A 22,990-nucleotide genomic window follows, 5' to 3' on the forward strand; every position below is an offset into this window, starting at 1 on the left:
CAACGCCGGTCATACTCTGTGGGGATACCTGGGCGACACCCGCAAGGGTAGACATCTAGCAGAAGCCGCGCAAGAGCTGGGCCTCACGCTAATCAATGATACTACCACCCGCACCAGAATCGGCAGCCGAGGTCAGGTAGACACTAACCCTGACCTGACGTTCGTCGTCCACTCGCAAGACTACGCATGGACGAACACCGGCGAAACTCTGGGAAGCGACCACTGCATCCTTCACACGGAAATCTATGCACACGGCAAGCGTCGGCGGCAGCATCGCTTCTCGGTTACTAACTGGGACAAATTCCGCGAGTCCAGAAGAATGCGAGCCAATGAGGGGTCCATCGCCAATATCTCATCCTGGACGAGCCAACTGCTGGCCGACGTGGAAGAGCATACGGAACATCTTGACCCGGAGGACGCCCCGGAAACCACCAACGTCGACAGCAGGCTGCTCCACATGTGGCAGGCAAGATCGAGCATGCTTCGGCGTTGGCAAAAGCAGGGGAAAGATAACCAAGCCCTAAAAGAAAGAATCACTCGACTCGACGCAGAGATCTCCGATCACGCGACCGAGGTCACCCGGCAGCAATGGTACCAAATATGTGATCGCATGAGGGGACGCCTCAGCTCAGCCCGGACGTGGCACCTCCTACGCCACCTCCTGGATCCGGACACCACCAGGGTCGAAGGCAGAAGAAACATGGCCAAGTTAATCCACAGGCATGCTCAGGACCCGGGGACGTTCCTGGCAGAGATGCGAGACAAGTACATCGGCCCGCAACTCAAGACACCGTTACCTGCGGCCTACCAGGGCCGGCCGAACGCGCACATAGACGAAGACATTACGTTCGCTGAGGTGTCGGCAGCCGCCTACAAGCTGCGGACGAACTCGGCGCCGGGTTCGGACCGCGTTACCAACAAGATGCTACGCAACCTGGACGAGGCCGCAATGGAGCAGCTCACAGAGTTCATGAACGAATGCTGGAAGACGGGCGCCATCCCGGAAGAGTGGAAGACGTCAACGATCGTCTTTATACCAAAACCAGGCAAACCACTCAATGCGGACAACCTCAGGCCGATTTCACTGACATCATGCGTCGGCAAACTGATGGAGCACGTGGTCCTAGACCGTCTCAATGAACACGTAGAAGATGGGGACGAGTTACCCCACTCTATGTTTGGTTTCAGGCCACACCTGTCCTCCCAAGATGTGCTCCTTCAGGTAAAAAGGCAGGTGATGCAACCCGAAAGTCCGGCGGACGCTCGCCGATTCCGGTGCCTCCTGGGCCTCGACCTGAAGAAGGCCTTCGACAATGTCTCCCACGCAGCGGTGCTCGAGGGCCTGACCCAACTGGGTGTCGGAAACCGTGCATACCAATACGTCCGAGACTTTCTCACCGACCGGAAGTGCCGGATCAAAGTCGGCGAACATGAAACTGAATTTATAGAGCTGGGGAGTCGAGGCACGCCGCAGGGATCAGTCATCTCCCCTTTTCTCTTTAACGCGGCGATGCGCGGGCTCCCGGAACTGCTGTGCTCTATCCCTGGGCTTCACCACAGCCTTTACGCTGACGACGTGATGTTATGGGCAGCGGCGGATGATCCACAAGCTCTTCAAGAGATCATGCAACGCGGCATCGACGTCGTACAAGCTTATGCGGAGTCAAGGGGCCTGACGTGCTCACCGGAAAAATCCGAATACCTCCTGATCAAGCCCAGCAGGAGTAGCTGTCCCAGGGGATTACCACGGAGAAGGCGCTTCCTTGAGCTTAAAGTCGGAGAACTTACCATCCCGGAGCGCCCCAGTATCAAAATATTGGGGCTAGACTTTCAGAACACGCTGCGCTGCGGGCTCATGTTAAAGAAACTCCAGAGGGCGACCAACTACACACTACAGCTCATTCGCCGGGTGGCTAATCGGCACCACGGCATGGGCGAGGGCGATCTGCTTCGACTTGTGCAGGCATACATAACCAGCAGAACCATGTACTCGACACCATATGTCAAACTCGCAGTCACAGATTTAGCCAAATTAAACACCATGATCCGACGAAGCACAAAGGCAGCCTTGGGCCTTCCGGACCACGCGGCCACCGCAAGGCTAGAGGCTTTAGGCATGCATAACACGATCGAGGAGCTCTTGGACGCTCACCACACAGCCCAAGTCCGTCGTCTCTCGCTAACCCCGGCTGGCCGCACAGTCCTCCGGAAGCTCAGTCTCGAGGCTATCCCCGAAATTACAGAGTACGTTACGATTCCGCGAAAGGTGAGGGGGCATATTTATGCCCCACCTCTACCCCGCAACATGGACCCCGAGTTCCATCAGGGCCGTCGGCAGGCCCGTAGTGAAGCCATTTGGCGACGCTATGGCTCGCAAGATGGAGTGGTCTACACAGACGCAGCCAGACACCCTCGCGGCGACCTCATGACTGCGGTGGTAGCTGATCACAACGGAGGACTGCTAGAACATACAACAATCACGGCTGGCCGAGTGGTGGAAGCGGAGGAAACCGCGATTGCCATGGCCATGCATGCGGACGCAAATACCGTCATCAGCGACAGCAAGCAGGCCATCGGCAATTTCGTCCGTGGTAGAATTTGCAAACAGGCGTACCATGTCCTCACACGACGCCCCCTAAGCGGCTTGAAAACCCTCGTGTGGACCCCCGCTCACGCGGCTGTGCCCGGCAACGCGTCGGCTCACAGTTTGGCTCGAGATCTCGCGCGCCGAGCCTCGTCCGCGGATGCGGACGGCGTGAATGAGGAGGAGACACACGAGGAACCCTGCGAGACTTATTATGAAATAGCCCATCGGTATCGCTTGAGGCGTCGCGCGCTCCCACCACCGGCCAAGCAACTCGACAAAACGCAAGCGGTCGCGTTTCGGCGACTTCAGACAAATACATACCCACACCCAAAATACATTAACAAAATCACAGGGGGCAGGGAAAGCGACAAATGTAGGCTCTGTTCAGAAACAGGAACACTCACACACATAATGTGGGAATGCACCTTGCTCCCGTTCTCTCATCCCCCCGTCAGCAGCGAGACTGACTGGACAGCCTGGCTCAGTTCCGGGGACGTCGACCGACAATTGGAACTGGTGGACTGGGCGGAAAAGGCCAAGCAGGCCCAGGGCCTTACTTGAGCCCTAACGCTCAGCCACGTCCCTCTTTACCCTTCCCCCTTTCAATAAAGTTTATCACCACCACCACCACCAATTTTCAATTTTAAAGAATATGAACTGAGATGCCATAAACTTGTTTACCGTAAACAGTATGGCACTAATATCTAAACTGAAGAAATAGTCTTTAGGTAACCTGCAATAAATGCATGGTGTAGGCCATTATTAAACGAGGATCAACCCATTAACTACAGATGCACCATTGGTATTGTGGGGCATGCATTGCACTGATGCGTTAAATCTAGTTAATCGATATTGAGTTGCTACTAGTCACACTTAACGAGAGCTTCAGTGGAGTAGTTGACAAAGAACAACAGGCAGGCTCTTGTGTATTGTAGTGTGTGGGTGTGGGTATGTGCACAGACTCTGCTGTTGTACGTGCTTCTGTGTTTACAGGGTTGCAGCTTTGTGAATATAGATGGACAGTTCATTCTTCCACTAACTAATGAACTTTATTTTTCACTTGAGTCTGCTGCTTTATATTTGTGTTCTTGCAATTAAATGACTACATTATTCTTCAAAACATGTGAGTGACGTAGAAACAGAATGTTGGATCTTCCTAAGGTTGCAAGTTGAGGAGCAGTGACATGAGGGATAGGCGATGTCCAAAACCCGAGGTCTGTGACGTGTTTCCGACTCCTTAAATTGCTTCCACCTAATTCAGCCAGCAAAAGCATAGCCTTTAGAATTCACATATGAAATCGAAAGGGTGCCACTCTGTGGGGGATAATGGGACTTCTTAAAGGGACACTAAAGGCAAATATTAAGTCAAGCTATAGTGATAGATTAGTGTTCAAGAGTCTCTAAGGCGTCAATATTATCAATATAATCAAGAAATTGAGGTAAATGCAGGACATGATTAGAGACTCCCCCGGGACATTCAAATCCTTGCCCGATGACGAAAGCACTCCTCAGTTAAATTCTGTCTTTAGTACTGAACCACTCGTTGCAAAAAAACATCCTTGCATGGTATTATAAGACAAAATAAAATGCAACTTGTCAAGTTCTATTTTATTTTTAGAAAAGAGAACTCATTGAAATTATCCTTGACAGCGACGTGGGCAGTCGAAAGGTTTCGTTTTCGCTCGACTCCATGCCATCCAAACTTTCGCGTTTCAGTCATTCATTATCGCGTAGTGCTGTGCTGGTTTTGCTGGCTCGTGAAACTCACACAAACTGCAAGTAGCAGAGAATTCAGCTTCTATGTGATGTGGCGGGATGTCCAAACAATCTACACCACCTGTCCTAGAAGCAGTTGCAGCTGCGAATCCACCGCTCTGTCTTGGCTCTGTACCGCCATCTGTCGCGTGCTGTTTTACTCACCGACGGCAGCAAAGGGTGGCGATGGCGTATGCAACTTCACCACTCCACCAGTTGGGTGGTGGGTGATTTGAATTTCAAAAAAGGTGTTCAGACCCTTCATATGCAACTTTAGCCTTTTCTTGGCATGAAACAAGCGTTGCGAGGTTTCTAGAATGGTGTTTAAACAGTCCATGTCAACTTAGTATTTGCCTTTGGTGTCCCTTTAACACATACAGCAGAGAAATCAGTGGCAGGACTTTGCAAGGTTTTGAAAGGCTGCACATTCCATCCTTATGGCTGCTCATTCCTTCCTAGTGCAGGCGTACGTCTCTACAGGTTTAACCTTGCAACTGTTCTTTTTATTTTTGTTTGAACAAACATATGTCATAAGGTCTCTTTTGACCACAAGATAATTGCATCATTTGAACAAACTGTCACACAGCTGTATACACACCTGACCAGGTGGGCTGCCAAGTGATGTTACATTTTGGAGCTTCTGTGGCACATCTGTTTGAAGCTGTGGAGCATGAAGGCTAGCCGTGACTTGGCCTGGTGGCTTAGTAGCTGTGGAGTTCTGCTGCTGAGCAAGAGGTCACGAGCTTGATTCGCAGCCATGGTAGCCACATTCCAACAGGGGTAGGAATACAACAACTCTCATATTTAGATCTAGGCACATGTTAAAGAAACCTAACTGATTGAAAATAACATGGAGTCGCCCATCACGGCATCCCTCATAGCCCACATGTTTCTTTGGGATGTTAAACCCCACAGTATGATCAGATTTGATTTCGCTCTGTGTGCTGGAAAGACGATAAGAGCCCTGCTGCACAACTGGGGCTTAGATTTAGTTTTGTGTGCTGCGGTGGCACGGGAACTATGAAGTCACATGATGTCTACAACAGATCTCACTTTATAAACCATACTGACCACGTGTGTTGTTATGTATGACAGGGTGCTGCTCTGGGAGCCATGGTGGGCAAGATGACTTATGGCAAGCGGCAGTGGGAGCGCTACGACGAGCAGATGCGTCGACTCATTCCCATAATGCATCACACTATGGATGAACTGCTGCCCATGGTAGATGCTGACACAGGGGCATTCAACGACTACATGGTGAGCTCATTTAATCCTTGCGTACTCCATTTGGCTGCACCACCATGAATTCACTTCAGTGTTTATGATGCCTAGTTATCGTTATGGATGCTTGCCATGCATGGTTTATTGTACTCATGATGAGCGGTGGCAAGCAGTGTTGCATGGTTCACATTATTACTAGTCTTGGTGGTCATTGTGCTGGAAACTTACAGAGTTGAGCCTGTCTCACACACAGTGACCTCGCTCTGTGTTTTTTTGTAGCTGCAATTTCCACAAATTTGAACTTCACACAATGTTGTCCTACAAGCCCTGATCATGGCAGCTGTGGTTTCCAAATTTGTGAGCACCTAGTGAAAGACTGAATTATTTTTGCCGTCAGTCTGCTTCAGTAAAAACAAAGTAAAAGAAACTATAAACTGTTATCATAAAACATTTTTTGCGTTTGAACTTGTTACTCAACCAAAACAATATATAAGCATGTGAGCCACCATGACGTGTCGACGAGCCACACTGTTATTGCTAGTTCCCCGCCTATGCCGCAAATGTTCCCGCAATGCCGCAAAAATGACACGCACAAATAGACTGATGGCATATTTTCTGTGCCTGGGAATTCGCAAGTGCGAAATTACACCATGTGAAACAGGCTTTATATGTTTTGTAATTGGTGAAGCCCAATTGTCCTTGTTAGTACATTTCGAATGCATGTTACATTTTGTTGCTGAACAAACTGCCACACTGATTGAAATATAATGCATGAAATATAGAGCACTTATATTGCTTGTTTCTAATGTCATAAGGAATGCGCTGTGGCGGTTGATGGGCCAGAGGCCACATACGATAGGCGAGGATGGCGCATGCTTCTTACAAGTGCATTACCAACTATGATTGACAGGAAGACTGTCTCCCTCCCAATGACCGACAAAGCCTAGAGTGCCTTTACTTGTAGTGACCCGACTGGAGCAGCATATTCAGCGTCACATTTATTAATATAAATAATTGATTAATTACTTGTAACATCAGACTTCATAACTGCAAACTTTAGCTAAGCTTCTTTATAGCTATTGCAGGAGTGTGCACAAAGCACAATGCCACCTGCGATAGAAACAAGAAAACTGCGTAGAAGCAGATACAGTGGAACATCATTGATACGATTCTGCAGAATGTGTTTTTCGGGATAAGTGTTCTTTTTCCCCTTTTCCCTGCCAATATTCCATAGGAGCAATGCATTTTTATACGATTATCGTTATCGAGTTTTCCCTAAAACTCGTAGCTTTATATTTCAGTGTACTAGCTTAAATAACATTCCAACAACCAAAGAAGAACGTGCTAAGCCCCAGCCACACTGAAGAAAAAATGCATGCAGTGTGCCACCAGGGCTAAATGCTGATGTGGCAATGCCTCCACATGTACTGGCAGTACATGTGGAGTCATTGAGTGAGGAAACGGCGACTTCCTTTTTTAACTTCCAAAAAACCCTTTTTTGTGGACGTTTAAAAGAAGGAATTTCAGTGCAAAGTGACATGCTGTTTCATCATTGGTGAATAAAAGTCTCTTTGTTATTGAGTTTACCACTGCATATGCCTATTTTCAGACTTCATGGAGACTGTTTTGGATAGTACATTATTTGGATGATACGTCTTATTTTCTGGCCCCCATGAAAATCGTATCAACGAGATTCCACAATAGTATAGAAATCAAGTAAACACGGATTCAAAAGTTATTGTGCCATAACTTAAAAGGATACAGCGTGTGCAATTCTTGATCACATTGCGCCTACAGACATTTGAATGAGTTTAAAAATTCTTGCAAGAGCCTAGGACTGATTTGAAGCCACATTACAATTTTCTCATTATTGATGCAGGTAAGTTTGACTGGTGACATAAAGGCTTACTGCATTTGGTTTGACTGTGTCAACAGACTGACAGATATTGATGTCAGTTTGAATACATTAATGATCAGGCCTACCAAAACCTCAAAGGGCTTGAGTGGCAGCACCTGGCAGAAGGTAAAAAATGACAGAAATATACAAAAAAAGAAAATACAGACATTATATATGGTTAGTAGTTGTATGTTATCGTCATAGCTAGTTTCTGCCGCCTGATGCTTCGTCGTGCTACTGTGCAGGCTGCTCACAAGTTGCCCAAGAACACCTCCGAAGAGGAAGAAGTGTGAGTACCACTGCATTAAGTTTACATGTCAATTCAAATCACGGATGCATATTCACTGCTGTAGGCCAAGCGGGTCACCTTAACTGGTGTCACCAGCAAATGCCATATTTGGATAAATGGAGGTCCTGTAAGGTAAAAAAATAAACTCTTGTTTATGTTTAAGGATCAAGAAAGAAGAATAGAAATTCTGATGTTTCTGTGCTAATAAGTGCCTTGAGTTTTAGAGCATGGAACATATTGTTAAAACTCTGTGCACAACATTAAGGAGGAAGAGCATGAGCTTGGCACTGAAGAGGACATTAGGGACATGGTTACTTAGCCTTTGTCTTGTAAATAAACTGTAAATAGATCTCACTGTTTGCTTCCTTCTTGTGTCACATTAGAGTCTGTTGGCTTTGGTTTCTTTTCTTTACTTGGCTACAGTCTGACAAAATCGATGCCTACATTCTATGGCTATAAACATGGCTGCAACCATGGCTGGATTTTGATGGAAGTTATATGTAAGAATGCTGGTGTACTTAGACTTGAGCGCACTTCTGGAACGAGAAGCTCTGGAGTCAGAATTAATATGCAGCTTTGCACTGCAGTGTTCCTCATAGCAAAGATGAAGCTTTTGGATGTTCAAAGCAACCACTCACTCTGGTTGCTTGCCTTTTTGTGCACCTAACAGGGCCCTTACATTCTAATTCTGAGCTAGTTGAATAACGGAAGTATCAGTTTGGGCAGCCTTTTGTGCCATAGATAGCACATGGGAGCATACCAGTGAGCTAGTGCTGCATGCTCCAATGACCGTGGACCACATTGGATCTTTCATGTTCCACAGTAGGACATTTAACCAGTGAACACTTAGCGGCTAGATTACTTTTTCACACCTACAAACATGCACGGATCCAGAGGGGATTCTGACCCCTCCCATCCTTTAAAATTTGTGTGCAGCACCAGAATATGGCTCTTGATAAACTCATAAAATACTTGTTCCCAGCTTTTACTGTTCTTTTGCTCTGGAGAGACGAGAAAGGTTTAATGATTATTGAAGAGAACCGTGTAGCACGTAAAGAACTCGCCGTAAAGAAGGCTGGCACGAATGTCAGACTCTGCTCTCCCCACGAACACACAAGTCGCATGTAAATGACGGGGGAAGGAGCTGAGGCAGGGCAGACACAACGTACCTCGCTGCTTCGTATGAGGTGTCCCTCGCTGGAGCACTGGTTGCTGCCTGTTCGTTGCCAGTAGAATGCATGTGACCACGTGCATGGTATACCTACCATGCACACTTAGCGTCGCCGGTTGTTCCTCGTGTACTTTATTTATTTTAAAGCGACAGCCTTAAGTGGCTCGTAACCCCGATGACCTTGAAAAAAACACATAATCTGGTCCAGTGGTACAATAACTAGCTTCATCAGCAATGGCTCATACCCCACTAAGCAAGCAACAAAATGCAACGGCTCATTCCTCTTGTAATGCAGAGGCTACAAGCACCCATCAAAAGGAAGTGAACAGTGCATACATTCATTGGAATCTTGCGTACAACTTACAGAAACACAACGTCTAGTTGTGTGGTAAAAAAAAGAAAAAAGAACACGTGACCTTTTCAATGTCTCACATCCCCGTAAGCAAGCAAAAAATGCAATTGCTCCTATCCCTGTATGGTTGAGGCTGCAAGCACCCAGCGAAATGAAGCAAACAGTGCATACATTCATTGAAATCACCCATACTACACACAGAACAACATACATTTCAATCCCTTGCTGAGAGGAGGCAACATAAAGCCAAAAAGAAACACCGTTGGCGTGAGTCTGACCCTGCGATATGAGCCGCAGCTAAGCATCGAAAACGAGCCAAAAAGGCTTTGTTTGTTTGTTTGTTTTTTATTCTTTGTTTGTTTGTTTGCTTAAGTATTTCCTTGTTCTCGCGCATTACTGATGATATATTATGTATAAAGTATAACAATCCTACTTTTTGTATACTTGATTGCTTGCCACATACATTTTGTTCCTTTTCTTGTTTCTACAATATTGAACTATATTTTCATTACGTTCCACCCCCTGAGCAATGTACGGGTAGGGGGGCCTTTGTCAGGTAGTTGCATCTGCCTTTAGCCCCTACATCCCAGACAATGTATTGTCTAAATAAAGCATTCAAACATAAAAAAAACTGCTAAAGCAACAACACGACAATTTGAGATGGTGCATTACCAAGTGTGCAGAAGGCTTTTGTGTTCATGTGTTGCAGGAGTGTAGCATGCTGTCGAATTTTTAAATCCTGTTTGATGTTGACCCTTCACTATCGTAGCGCACACAGTCAACCTGCATACTTTAACTTTAAATTATCTTTGTTCCTGTTACATCCCACCAAAACTGACATAGAGCTGCATTATTGCTGTCTTTGTATTCCTTAGGAAATGACTTGCATCGGGGCCACCAAAGATGTAAAGCAGCATGCTTGAATACCAGTGCTTCTCATTTAGAAAAATGTGTCGTTCATGTTTACTGGAATATAATAATAATAATTATTATTATTATTATTGTTGTTGTTGTTGTCGTCGTCATCGTCGGCATCATCGTCATCATTACTTTTATAGATATTAAGCATCCATGCAGTCATCATCATCAACAACAACATTTGTCACCATATAAAAGTCGGACCCCTCCTTGAAAAAATATCAGGATTTGAACCTGCCCACGAATACCCCAAAATTTGTATGGGATGACTACCGCAATACATTCGGAGCTTAACTTTACTAAGCGTAATGTACAATGTGCACCGTTATTGCTGGCACTACATATGATGCCGGTACATCTCGCTGCCATGTCAATACGCTTAGATACGAGGCAACATCGATTAAAGTAACAAGTGACACTTTTGGCACAAGTTATCACCCGTAGCTTTTGTAGAAATTCTTGGTGCCTGCATTCTGTCAGATTATTCGTACCTGATTTCATTTTTCCCATAAGCGTGCAAATTTGCAACAAAAGGAACGCAGTAGCAGACTCATCACACAAGAAAGCAGGCTTTCTCAATCATAGCTACCATTTAGCACACTAAGAATGACAGTGATGACATCTGTCACAGTAGTGGCGTACTGAAATTCGTAGTGAACTCTTTCTGTCTGTACAAAGTTACGTGGAATACATTCCAAATCTTCGGGTTTAGTCGCAACTGAGGAAGTCATGTTTTTCTTGTTTCTTTACAAGGGGATGCGAGGCTGCAATTTAACTTTGGAGCCATTGCATGGATGTTTATAAAGATTTATAGGTTTATGTATCTCCTTGTCTTAAGTAAATATTCTAAATTACATTAATACAGATGAAATATAAAAGAAGTTATAGCTGTTATACAGACCAATTAGGCATGTCCACCTTAGGAAAACTATGATTACAAAAATAATAAAGACACACTGATTGTTTTTGTTAGATATCTTCTAGGGTGGGTTATAGTACAGGATAAGGCCAGTTATGTGCTTTTCATTAAATTTCTGTGACGATGTCATTACTTTGAGGCTAAGTTCAATTTTTGTTGCTGTCACTATATGTCATATATGCAATAATATCTTTTTGTTAATAAAAATTTAGAAATATAGAATGTACCTCAGCTTGTTCCTGACAAAATTTCAGCCCAGAAACTACTTTGTAAAGCAGGTTTCGGCAGAGCAGTTCGGAAATGATAGTTTTCCTAAACGTTTTGTTCGGCCCAAAAGTGCGAACTGAGAAAAATAAGCTAAAAGATTTAAGAACATGCTACTTTATTTTAAGGCCAAAAATAATTATTCAACCTTTAAAAAAAAATTAAAATGTGCGAAAAGCAAACTTTCTAAATCGGGCATTCACTTTGCATTTGGTTTCTTGCCCGCTCTGTGGCCCTCGCTGGCGAGCGTGTCCCACCTTAATGAGAAGAGAATTCATTTGCTTCTTTTCTATGGTGCAGATTGCAGCCAAACTTGGTGATGAGCTTTTTTGTACATCTAGAAATCCAAAATAAACAAAATTGAGAAATGTGCTTTTCTGGCAAAAATCGCTATTTTAGCCCCGCATCCACTCTTAAGGTTTTTTTATCCAAGAAAACATTTAAAAGGGTACTATTTCCCCCTTCACTTAAAACAACATGACTGCCTCATATTTTCCTTTGGTTCCTTGACACTTTACCTCTTAAATTCAGGTAACATATGGGGAGTGAGGCAGCCCAGCAATATGCGGCATAATGTCAATCATGAAGTGATCTGCTTTACTTCAGCCACATTCACCCCACAATAGTCAAAGCAGTTCAGAGTACTTTCATAAGTTCAATTTCTAGCCCTCCTATTTTTATTTTATTGTTTCTTAGTCGCATGCAGTCCACTTGTTAACCATTTTCTTAGCCCCTCCATTTTCCCAGCAGCCTGACACATTAGAATGAGACCTCTGTCTCTTTTCTGATTACCTAACAATTTCTCTTTACAACAAAGTGCATCCCGTTGGCGAATTGCTTAGTCTCTTGGCTGATGTGGCGACTAATTGGGTCACACCACGACTTGTGTCATGTGCAGCCGTGAAGCTGCAATGCAGGCTGGCTTAAAAAAGGCCATTGCTGTCCCACTGGGGGTGGCTCGGTCTGTCAGCAAGCTGTGGGACACCGCCAGGGAGCTGGCCTCCATCATCAACATCGGGGCAAGAGCAGATTTGCAGGTAAGAGACTTTCCCTATGGACAATGGGCACCGAAAATTCGCATACCAACAACACCACCATAACACACAGCCTAGAGAGTGGAGGAAACAGTTTTCAGTAGCGCACAGTGTGATTTCGCATCATCTGCCTAGGTCCCACTTAAAGGCTGCGAACGAAAAAAAAAAGAAAAAAGAAGGTGATTAACAGCCCTGTGATTTTGGCAAGATCGCTTCAACAATATCTGCTACTACTCATTTGTAACCAACTTAGCCAAAGCGAAATTTTGTTACAGTTGGCATTGAAGGCCTAAAGTACTGGTGTATTGCTGTGGCTCTTAAATAATATGACAAGGTCTTTTGGGGCACATATCTCTCCAGCCATTCCTGCTCTATGCCATAGCCAAGTAGTGTAGTAAGGTCATAAAAGCCTGCTGCTGACTTCAAACAATTTGTAGGCTTCTAGGCAAGACATGTGTGTGGTGTACATTGTGAAGAGGTACATTGCATAGGGAATATCTCAGCACACGCAGCCTGTATAAATACAATTGCTACAGGCCTCAGCATGCAGCTTCATAGGCTGATCATCTCGTAATTACAGCAAGCAGGAGAAAAATTATGATCATGTAGAAAAGGCAGAAAAGTAGACTAGAACGCCATCACAGTAACTGTACATTTAGTAAAATTTCACTTAATATAAGCATGAGCATTACCACCCATTGGGTGTGCATGCTTTCCATAGCTAAGAGACAGTATAGAAAATGCGGTAAGCACCTGCAAGTGTGTAGTACAGCAAAATGGCACCGTCACGATGCAGCATTATTTGAGTAGGCAAAGCACCGTTCAACGAGCGCCAAAAGGTTGTGGGAATAAGAACTGGCGAGCAAGACGGGTATTGCCGGCCACTCGGGCAAGAGGCCAAAGAAAGTAGAAGGCAGGGTTAGAGGTTATTTTTTTGTTGTTGGCATGACTGTGACACCCCGACAGATTTTTATAGGAATCCCTGCCTATTCTCTGCCTCACACATGCATTGAGAAGCTTGATAAAACAGCAGGGGTGCGAATACTCCAAAATATGTGGTGTCTCTGTGCAATCCCCTGTCCACGAATGGCTGACAGTGTATGTGCATCAGAGGGTTTGCCCGCCACAGACTCAAAGGTGCGCGTGTGTGTCTGTGTGGTGCAATGCAAGTGCGCCACCTCTAACAGCACGGGGGAATCATCCGTTCCCTCGCCCCTAATTAAAAGGGGCACAGCCAATGCCTTGGGAGAAGCCATGATTCAATTGGGTGAACTTGCTCAAATCGTCACCAATATCTGCCGTTTCCCGACACAGAGAACTAGGGAAAGTAGAAGTCATTTAAATGGAGGTTTTAGACCGAGCTGACGTAAGAGACGACAAACCAACGTCTGCAACGAAGCTCACGGTAGCTCCCCTCAAGTTAGCTCAACCTGCTCGAGGGACGTCGCCAGATCTAAGCTCCCGGGAAACCCAGCACAGCAATCGCATCAACCGCAATGAGATTGGCTCGCCTGCGTTCTTCGGGAAAGCTCTGCCATTGGCTCCACGCTTTATGGACTTTCTGCTGCTGCCCAGCCATGCGTGTGCCATCATTTGTTTTGTTTTGAACTCTGTTTAGTGGACCACCGTTAAGTGTATTGTTGTGTAGTGTTAATTTTTATATCCACTGTTAATTGCTCATTGTATTTCTTTTGTCTTCATCATTGATCTATATTCAGTGCATGTGTGTTAGTGTTCTTGTGTTTTTGTGTTTCTTTTAAGTTGTGTATTGTTGTCAGTCGATAAATTTTTTTTTCTCTCTTTCTCTTGACTCTGACTCCTTTGCTGTGTTCGTTTGAGTATAGAATGACCAACCGGCTTGTATACCCCGTTGACGACTTTGCAGCGACAGCGGACGGGTGACAAGTCGTGACAGGCATACATGTTCGAGCTTGTGTTAGGCAGAATGATAGAAATCGATTGTTCACCAAGCTGTAAACTGACGTCAAGCAGAAGTTGATATATTAAGAAGGCACAGCCTAATTAAACATTTTATTACTTTCACTTATAGACCTCTTCAATAAGAGCTCCCTGGGTGTAATCAAAATCTATGCTAGACTGTTGCAAGCATGTGTGTGCATCTGCTTGGAACACCAGAAGGCCACAGCACCTGCCTCTTGAGCCTGCTTGCAACAAAAACTGTGCTCTCACTCCTGAACGTAAATAGTGGAAATGTGTATAAGAAGCACTCAGGACTGGTGACTTGGTTTCACATTAAGTTGCCCATTTTCGGTCAACGTGAAATTTAGTTATCAAACATTTCATTTTTGCCAAAGCGGTCAGTACGTAATGGCACTATGGTACATGAAAGCAAAACTCACAGCAGCTTTGCCAAGGAAATATGCTATGATGAACTTTCATTACATTGAAGCAGTATATGCCTGTGTATAGTGCGTTAGGATGTGCATTCTTCTTTATTACACAAGTCGTTTGGTTTTTATTGGAATGAACAATAAGATAACTTGAACATTTGCTGCGTTCAAGGCTAAGTGAGAGTGTGTTATTGTCTGTTTCAACTGTTTTATTGGCATTTTGAGCATATTTTATGACATATTGTCAAACAAGCTCATCATTACTTGTGCAGTGCTCATCACCACAGTTATAAGTGTGTTCAGTTAAATTGCATGATTTCTGTATATTATGATTGTATGTGCTTCCTGATGGCATTTTCCGAGCAATGCTATCTGTTAAATAGCTTCAACTTCCTCAGTTACCCCTTGTAAAAGCAAACAACTCAGTCACAACTCATTCCAATGATGTGAAGCATATCTGTGAAAACAGCAGTAATTCATCCATTGACGGGCAGTCACCAAAAAAGCTGCAGTCAATCTTTCCACGCATGCACGAGCGCACACACACACATTCACGCTCACACATACACACACACACACCCGCACGCACGTACTCACTGAATCCAGGAAAAACAAAAAACACAAACAACAAGCATTGAGACCCAAAAAACCACAGTAAACTTTGCCGTGCTCAATTTCAGGTTGGTGCACGCTGCCTTGAAACTGGCGTGTTTGGAGCCTACTATAATGTCATCCTGAACTGCCAAGGACTACAGGATGAGGCTTACAGAGATGAGGTACCTTGTTTGTATATGTGCCTTTTATGTTCTTTTATTGTGGATTAGGACAAAGGACAAGAACAGCGTACAGAAGTGCTGCAGCCTGTCACATTTATTCTGAAACAATAAACACAGACAAGGGAACAAATCACAACTGATGTAGATCATGCTTCATGTACAAGAAAATCAAAGGGGCAAAAGGCAACAACCAGATTATAGCTCATCACACATTTTATGCATCAATATGCAGTACAATTCGCAACATCTGTAGTTCCCTCAGTGATAGGAATATGTACGGCATGCTGACGCACGTACAGTTGGTAGGTGTCAGTTTTGCCATTTCAGCTACTGCATTCAACAGTCTTGTCCCTTGTCCTAATTTATGCTAAAATAACAATGGCATCTCAAGTACCTCATTTACTCACCTTTCTACGTTATGTGTTTCTTATACTTTGCTTTTTGTGTACAGGAAAGGAGTGTTACTTGTCGTCTTCTTTAAATGTTCAGAGACAATCTTTAGTTTTTTTTACATAAAACTGCGTTAGACACATGGCCTTAGTAATTGTGTGCTTGTGGACTATGTGTTTCTGGGAAGACCTTAAAGAGAAGAATTATTTGAGCTGCATAAGTAAATTAGCCTTCTGCAGTATCAAAAAAAGGCCGTTCATACCGTGAGGGGAGGCTCGATAAGCCAGTAACAATCCAAAAGCGAAAGGCAGGTGATACTACTGCCTTGAATTTCCCACAAATGCTCACCGTGACATCACAGATTTTGACGGATAATGTTTTATCGGTAAAGATGGGCTACATTGTATTAAAATTAGCTAAAGGCTGAACTTAGCAACTTTCAGGATGTTTGACTGAGCCGCAGTGACCTAAATACGAGAACATGCTTTGAAATTTCTGATGTCACATTGACGCACTGGTGCTGGGGTTTCAGTGCAAAATGTTAAAAATGACGCTTTGACCTTAATTTTCTCGTTGACGAATCAACCTATCAACCAAACTCTAAACTGGCAAATTTAGTGTTTTGAAAGAACGCTTTAGCAGTCTAAACTGATTTAGTGTTTCTGTTTAGTGTCTCTTTAAGTGATAATTGGAACACAGTACAGCAGTGATTAAGATAATGATAATGTCTGGTAGATGGATTAAATAACTAGGATTTGTTAATGAACTTAGCAACATTACAGGCCATATTGAAAGTGAAAGTTGAAAGTTAACTAATATACGATGTACATATATGCATGACATAAATGTTCTGTGCCTAGCACCATTTTCAAGAAATGCGTACTAGATTGAATGGCAAAATAACTTTCTGTTCAGCTCAACACATTTCTAAAGTGTATTTATTTGCACTACAATACTTCATATTGCAATGTGCCGTACTGTCCCTGTACAATATATTCTCCTGCAACATATACAGGGACACTATTATGCCATGGATTGCAGCACCATCTCACAACAACAGAATTAAGTAGTCGGTTGCTCAAACAAGGAAATGGGTATCGCTTGTCAATGTACCTTGCCAAAATTGTGACTCTTGAAGGCCAAGAGGTTTAGAGTAAGTCAAAGTACTGGAAATCACTAAACTAATATCTGTTAGCTTCTATTAGACTCATATAAACAACATTTAAAAAACAGCACAACATTATTGCTGATACTAACGAGGCAAGACTATGTGAAGGAAAGGCCACTACTGGGGTGGCATTCTCGACACTGTCATATTTCGCTATGTCATCAAATTCTTCCATGTTGGCATTTTGATCCAATCAGAGACGGTGTAGCCATTCTGTTAGCTAATCAGAGCTGACGAGATTGCAAATTTGACAACACATTGGAATTAGTGACCAGAATAGCAACAATGGTGTTCTGGATGCCTCTGTCCACCACTGTATTATGTAGGGCAATAAGTCGATGCAGTACGACAATTTGGTTGGTACAATGCTGGCAGCTGTCACCTTGGAGGTCCTGCTATCTGTTTTCACAAATGTCAGCTAACTTTTCCATGCATGTGCAGCACAGTCCCACTATTTCTTTGCATGCTGTGTGGGGGCATTTCATGCTACACTAAAACTCTCTTTGTCCTATGTTGCAGGTTTTGAAAGAAATTGAACAGTACCGGGAAGACGCAATAAAAGGTTGTGCTGATATACTTGGCATTCTAGAGAAGCGCATATCATAGGTGTGGAAATGCCCACCTACGCTACTTAAATCAAAGCATTCCTGAATTTTGCTGTCAACGAGACATACTTTCGTGCATGTCTACATGTGAGAGACAAGTTTGGATCCTGTTTACAGTATGTTTATACATTTATACACTTTTATACCCTGTAGATTTACCCTATACACATGTATTGCATCTTACAAGGCTCCTTGGCCATAATTGGAATCATGTTAATGGATGCTTAAAGTGACAAAACATTTATATTTCCTGGGTATATTGTGGTGAAAGGCTTGTAAAGTCTCACTTTTGTGATTGTAACGTGGGAGTGAAACTTCTGTTCAGACAAAGTCTAGGATGGACTATCTTGATTTGGTTTTATCTGCAGGTGTTTTTCCCTGAAGAGCTGTTTTTGCAACATTATAAATGTTGTTTAAAGCATATTATTTCAATCTTATTTTTCTTTAGCATCTTACTTTCTTTATTGCTGTTTCATGACATGTAATTTGCAAGAGTATTGTGTTACTTAGACATTTCTGTTTGTTGCTTAAAAGACAAATGTTAATGAAGAATTTCTGCTTGAATCTAAGAGATATACATTGGTCTTAGTGCATTTAGTGTTGTTGCAACAAAAATATTGTAGCAGCACAAGTATATATTTTGCTCATGGTTTGAAGAATTGGCAGCTTCAAATAATTCCTATATGTACAATCAGTAAGTGGAGCTCTTCTTGTTGCAATATGAATGCATCAAAAACTTAACTTAAAGCTGGTTAACTTGAGAATTCAGATCATTTCTGATATCTGCACAGAATTGGTGAATGTATATTTCACTATGACATCCAAGTACACAAACTAATTGAACCAAGTGCTGCTTACTGATTGCATTAGCTAAACTAGGAATAAAGTACAAAGCATTTTTGCCATGTCTTCATGTTCCTTCTAAGGCACTAAAGCACATTTGAAAGCTGGGCTAATGAATTATCCTGTGAGTTATTTCAGTACTGAAATATTCATCGTTTCAAAGAGGAAGTTTAAAAACAAATGTGAACCACTGAACAGAGGCCTTTGACACTTGCTGTGACACCTTGTTGCCAGCTTCAAGAGCTAGGCACATGTTCCGCTACAGAAGTGTAAGTGCAGCTGTTAGAGTTTCCTTTACATTAGAGAAATGGCGATGATCTGCTTCTTAGTCCACAGCTTTCACACTACCATGGCTGAGGAGCACAAACATTCCATGTTTGTCAGTCTGTGATCCATGTGTGCCACTTTGAAGTGGAGCGCATGGTGAAAAAATTCTGGTCATGCGGTATACTTGGGCATTAGAATAACTGATAAACATACCTGTCTGGCATGTCTGGTACAAAGCAGGACTGACATTTTTATTACCGAGACTATGGTAGTGACAATGACTGGTTCAGTGGCAGAGCAGCTAGACTGTGGGCAGGACCAACACATCCTAGATAACTTGCCACGCCTGCACATCATTTGAAATGAAGCCGTGAAGACCCATGTAAACAACAGAACACTACTATAGTGGCATTTTGTTTGGTTCATCTTTACAAAGCATGGTCTGCAGCTGAAGCACTGGTCTTCCTAGGGGGCGTTGTGTCACATGATGTGCTGGCTAGGTAGTTATCTAAGATGCTTTGGAAGGGCCTGCTCTCAAATGCCATTTGGAATAAATTCTGTGCGAAAAATTTTGGAGGTGAGATCAAGAAGCTGCATGTTTGGGACAACTACTCGGTGCTTGTGTTAATTTCTATAAGCATATTGTGCCTAGACAAAGGCATCACTTGTACTGGTATGAACACAGCTATGAAATGGTGGAAAAGTACAAGCTTTAGCAAAAAAGTAGCATGGGTTTTCTCCAAATGAATAAATTAGTGACCATGAGTTGTCACATATACACTTTACATGTTACCACAGCTGTAGGTATCCGAGACTGTGGAGCTGTAAGCATTTTTTACAGTATGCATTTACTGAAATTGCTGAAGTCATACTTTACTGTTTGTTTGTGGTGGTGAATTGTATATTAGGAATATGTTAAGTCTTTCAAGGACACGTCCTGCCCTTCATATGTCATATCACTCCTATGCTCAACAAGTACAATTTGTACCAAACCCATAAGCCACATGGAGACAGCCAGCAGGACTGTAGCAAAGGTGTGGTGAACAATAATGGCATAATCATGTGGTTGTGATCAAAGTATAGTGCTGTATATCCTTAAAACAGACTCCTGGTGATAAAGTATTTTGTCAAGCATGTTCCTATTTGTAGAGTGTCAGTGCTGTATGACCAAAGCTGTAAGCTGCTTTTTTTGTCACACTGTGTGATCAAATGTAGAAGCAATAAAGCTTGTAAAAAACATAAGCAGCCTATGTGAGTATTATTTGTGCTTTTTCCCACTTCCACCATTGTGCACAAATGTGTCCAGTATGCATGAGTGATTACCCACCATGGTTGCTTAGCGGCTATAGTGTTGGACTGCTAAGTACGAGGTCGTGGGATCGTCGTGGCCACGGTGGCCGCATTTCGATGGGGGCAAAATGCAAAAACACCTGTCTACTTAGATTTGGGTGCACATTAAAGAACCCCAGGTGGTCTAAATTTCTGGAGTCCCCTGCTACGGCTTGCCTCATAATCAGATCGTGGTTTTGGCATGTAAAACCCCATAATTTAATTTATGCATGAGTTATTTAGATGAAATATTAAAGCACTATCAAAAACTGCACAACATACTCGCAAATGGACAGGCGACATGTTGCAATGGTATTTGCGCTAATGTGTACATGAATATTGGCAACAGGGTGTCTACCAAGTTGACATTTCCAAATTCCCTGAGTTTTCCAGGTTTTCCCTGAGCACCTTTGCGAAATTCCCTGAATGAGTCAGATCTTTCTTTTATGTCAAGACAGGCTGACACCACGTTGCCCGATGCTGTCACTCTCTAGTAAGCATGCTGAAAAAAAAAATGACTTAATCCAGTTTGAACAGTAAGGAGTAATATATATTTTATTTAAAAAGAAAACAGAAGGAAGGTGTTAGTAAAATGCACAGTGAAAGAAATGGTAAAGCCCATTCCAAATTGAGTCGAACATTTTCAAATACGAATGAAAAGGAGATGCATACATAAGTAAATATTTTTTTAATATCGGCTATTTCTATCAACTGATAGCAAGCTCATCTGTACGAGGTCCTGAACTTTGTCACAACTAAGGTTCTCTCTCAGCAGCTGGGAAGTCAACCTCAACTGTCCTGACATACTCTCAGCCCGTACACAACATCTCAGTGTTGGGTTTCACTGCGTAAACAATTTATTTTGGTTTGGATGAGGGACACCTGTGTCTCAGCATCAGCCATCACTTAGCTTTTTAGCTCAAGCTCCTTCAAAAAGGTGGCGGCACCCTTCCTTTCCCGTTAATTCCTCAGTGCGTCGGTCCTTTCTGTTCTCATCCTCCTTCTACCACGCTTTCACCACATGGATCATCTGAAGCATCCTCTTGGTCAGTTGTACAGTCAACATTTGATTTCTTGGACTTCCGAGGGGCCGCAAAAAAAAAATTGAAAAAAAACGGGCAGTCTGAAAAAAATTAATGCATGTCTTTAACTGCCTTTAAGGGCTAAAATTACCACAGGCACGTCTCAAAAAGCTCTGAAGGCCTGCCAGTACGCTTTTTAGGCATATCAGGGCTTGTACTGTGACAGAAGACGACGTGCACGCATGTGTAATTAAGTAATGTATACTGTGTGCCGCGACAATTGCCCCCTTCCCACGCTTGTTATGCTTCACCGCCTAACACTATTGTACCGAAGCGAAGCTAACTTTCGCAGACTGGCATTACGCAACGCGCTGTGCTCTGCGAGCTTCAAAGCCAATCGCTAGGATTACAAAGGCGGAGTCGGTGCCATTGGTGATAGCGGCGAATTCTTTCAATGAAAAACACGGCACCGCACGGCAAGAAGCTTAATAGCGAACATAGAAGCAGCTAGGCCTGACGTTGCCGCGGTGGTGGTTACGGATTTGCGGATTTGCCTGCGAGAGTGCCGGTTCGAGGCGGCGAGATAATCAAAATAGCGGCGGTGGCGGCTTTGATTAATGCCATTTCAGACCTGCAGTCGGGGCAATATACATTGACTATATGGAGTACGTGGTGGTGCCGCAAAACCGTGCAAATTATCAGGCATGTCCGAAAAATCGGCCGTCTAGAAAATCGGTCGTTAACTACTCTGGCAATACATCGTGCCGATGACACGGCGTCAATGACGATTCGTTGCGATTCCTCTGTTACTGGAGCCAGCATTAACACGACTTTCGTTCCCTTTCAATAAAGTTACAGCTAATTTTCCCTGATGGAAGCACAAATTCCCTGAGTTTTCCCTGAGTTTTTCCAGACTGTTCAAATTCCCTGAGAATTCCCGGTTTTCCCGGTTTTCCCGGTTGGTAGACACCCTGATTGGTGATGGAGACTGATGGATACTCTGTTATTCACTTATTGCGAGCCAGCAGGTGAACATGCCAGAGAGCTCTTCATTTCAAATGTAGCTCACAGGCGCTGTTGTACTTCCACCCCTCTAGCAAACAGTAGTGCATGTTGTGCAACACCTGTCGTGAGCCCACCTTCTCTTTCCCGTCTCTCCCCTCTTCACATCTTCCACTCATCACATCTTCTATAAACAGATCCTTAAGATCCTATAAACAGATCCTTAGGGCTTCCACCTCCTAGGCTCCCTGCATAACCAACTAATGTGCTACGCACAGAAGCCAAGAACCTCTGCCGAACCTTGTACGTAGTCACTGTGTCTGCAACATTGCTCTAAATTGTGCAGGAAACACAGCCGGTGGTACACGTCGTTATGCGTACTACTGCCTCAAGCTGCCTTTAAGGTTTGTTGTGGAAGTGTGCGAGTTCTCTAAGTGCAAATCGGCACATTCTTGATTTCCTCATTCAAGCAAATTCAAGACTCAGAAATGCTCTCGTATAAGACACCCACTGAACTGGTTCGAATGAAGTCAGTCGCATTTAATAATGTGAGATGGTAAACGTATGGTGGCTATTGGGAGATGATTATTTATCAGGTCTTCAGTGGTGTATGGTGCATGCATGTCTACATCTCTCTAAACATTTTCTCAGCCTTTCTTGTGTCCCCTCCTTTTTGTTTTGAATTTGCCTGTCTGCTCGAAAATTGTTACAGTTCGCAAAATTTTACTTCCATATTGTTGCGCAAATTGTGTTCGCCTACTGACACAGCCGCCTAACAGCGAAGCCACCTTTGCAGGCGAATACGAGCGTTGTGATTGCGCCAAAACAAA

At 43.7% G+C, this 22,990-nt stretch overlaps 1 protein-coding gene across 1 annotated transcript in view; it reads left to right on the plus strand.

Moving 5' to 3' along the window:
- The window catches only part of LOC135900277 (formimidoyltransferase-cyclodeaminase-like), a 35,637-nt gene extending 15,588 nt beyond the window's left edge, over positions 1 to 20,049 (plus strand). The window contains exons 9-13 of the mRNA XM_065429721.2: positions 5,438 to 5,599; positions 7,706 to 7,749; positions 12,272 to 12,410; positions 15,439 to 15,534; positions 17,612 to 20,049. Of these exons, the coding sequence (XP_065285793.2) occupies positions 5,438 to 5,599; positions 7,706 to 7,749; positions 12,272 to 12,410; positions 15,439 to 15,534; positions 17,612 to 17,698 (528 nt within the window). The 3' untranslated portion in view covers positions 17,699 to 20,049. The remainder of the gene's footprint in view (positions 1 to 5,437; positions 5,600 to 7,705; positions 7,750 to 12,271; positions 12,411 to 15,438; positions 15,535 to 17,611) is intronic.
- Positions 20,050 to 22,990: the final 2,941 nt, after the last annotated feature.

Source organism: Dermacentor albipictus, chromosome 1 (genome assembly GCF_038994185.2).
Source record: "Dermacentor albipictus isolate Rhodes 1998 colony chromosome 1, USDA_Dalb.pri_finalv2, whole genome shotgun sequence".
Lineage (NCBI taxonomy): Eukaryota > Metazoa > Arthropoda > Arachnida > Ixodida > Ixodidae > Dermacentor > Dermacentor albipictus.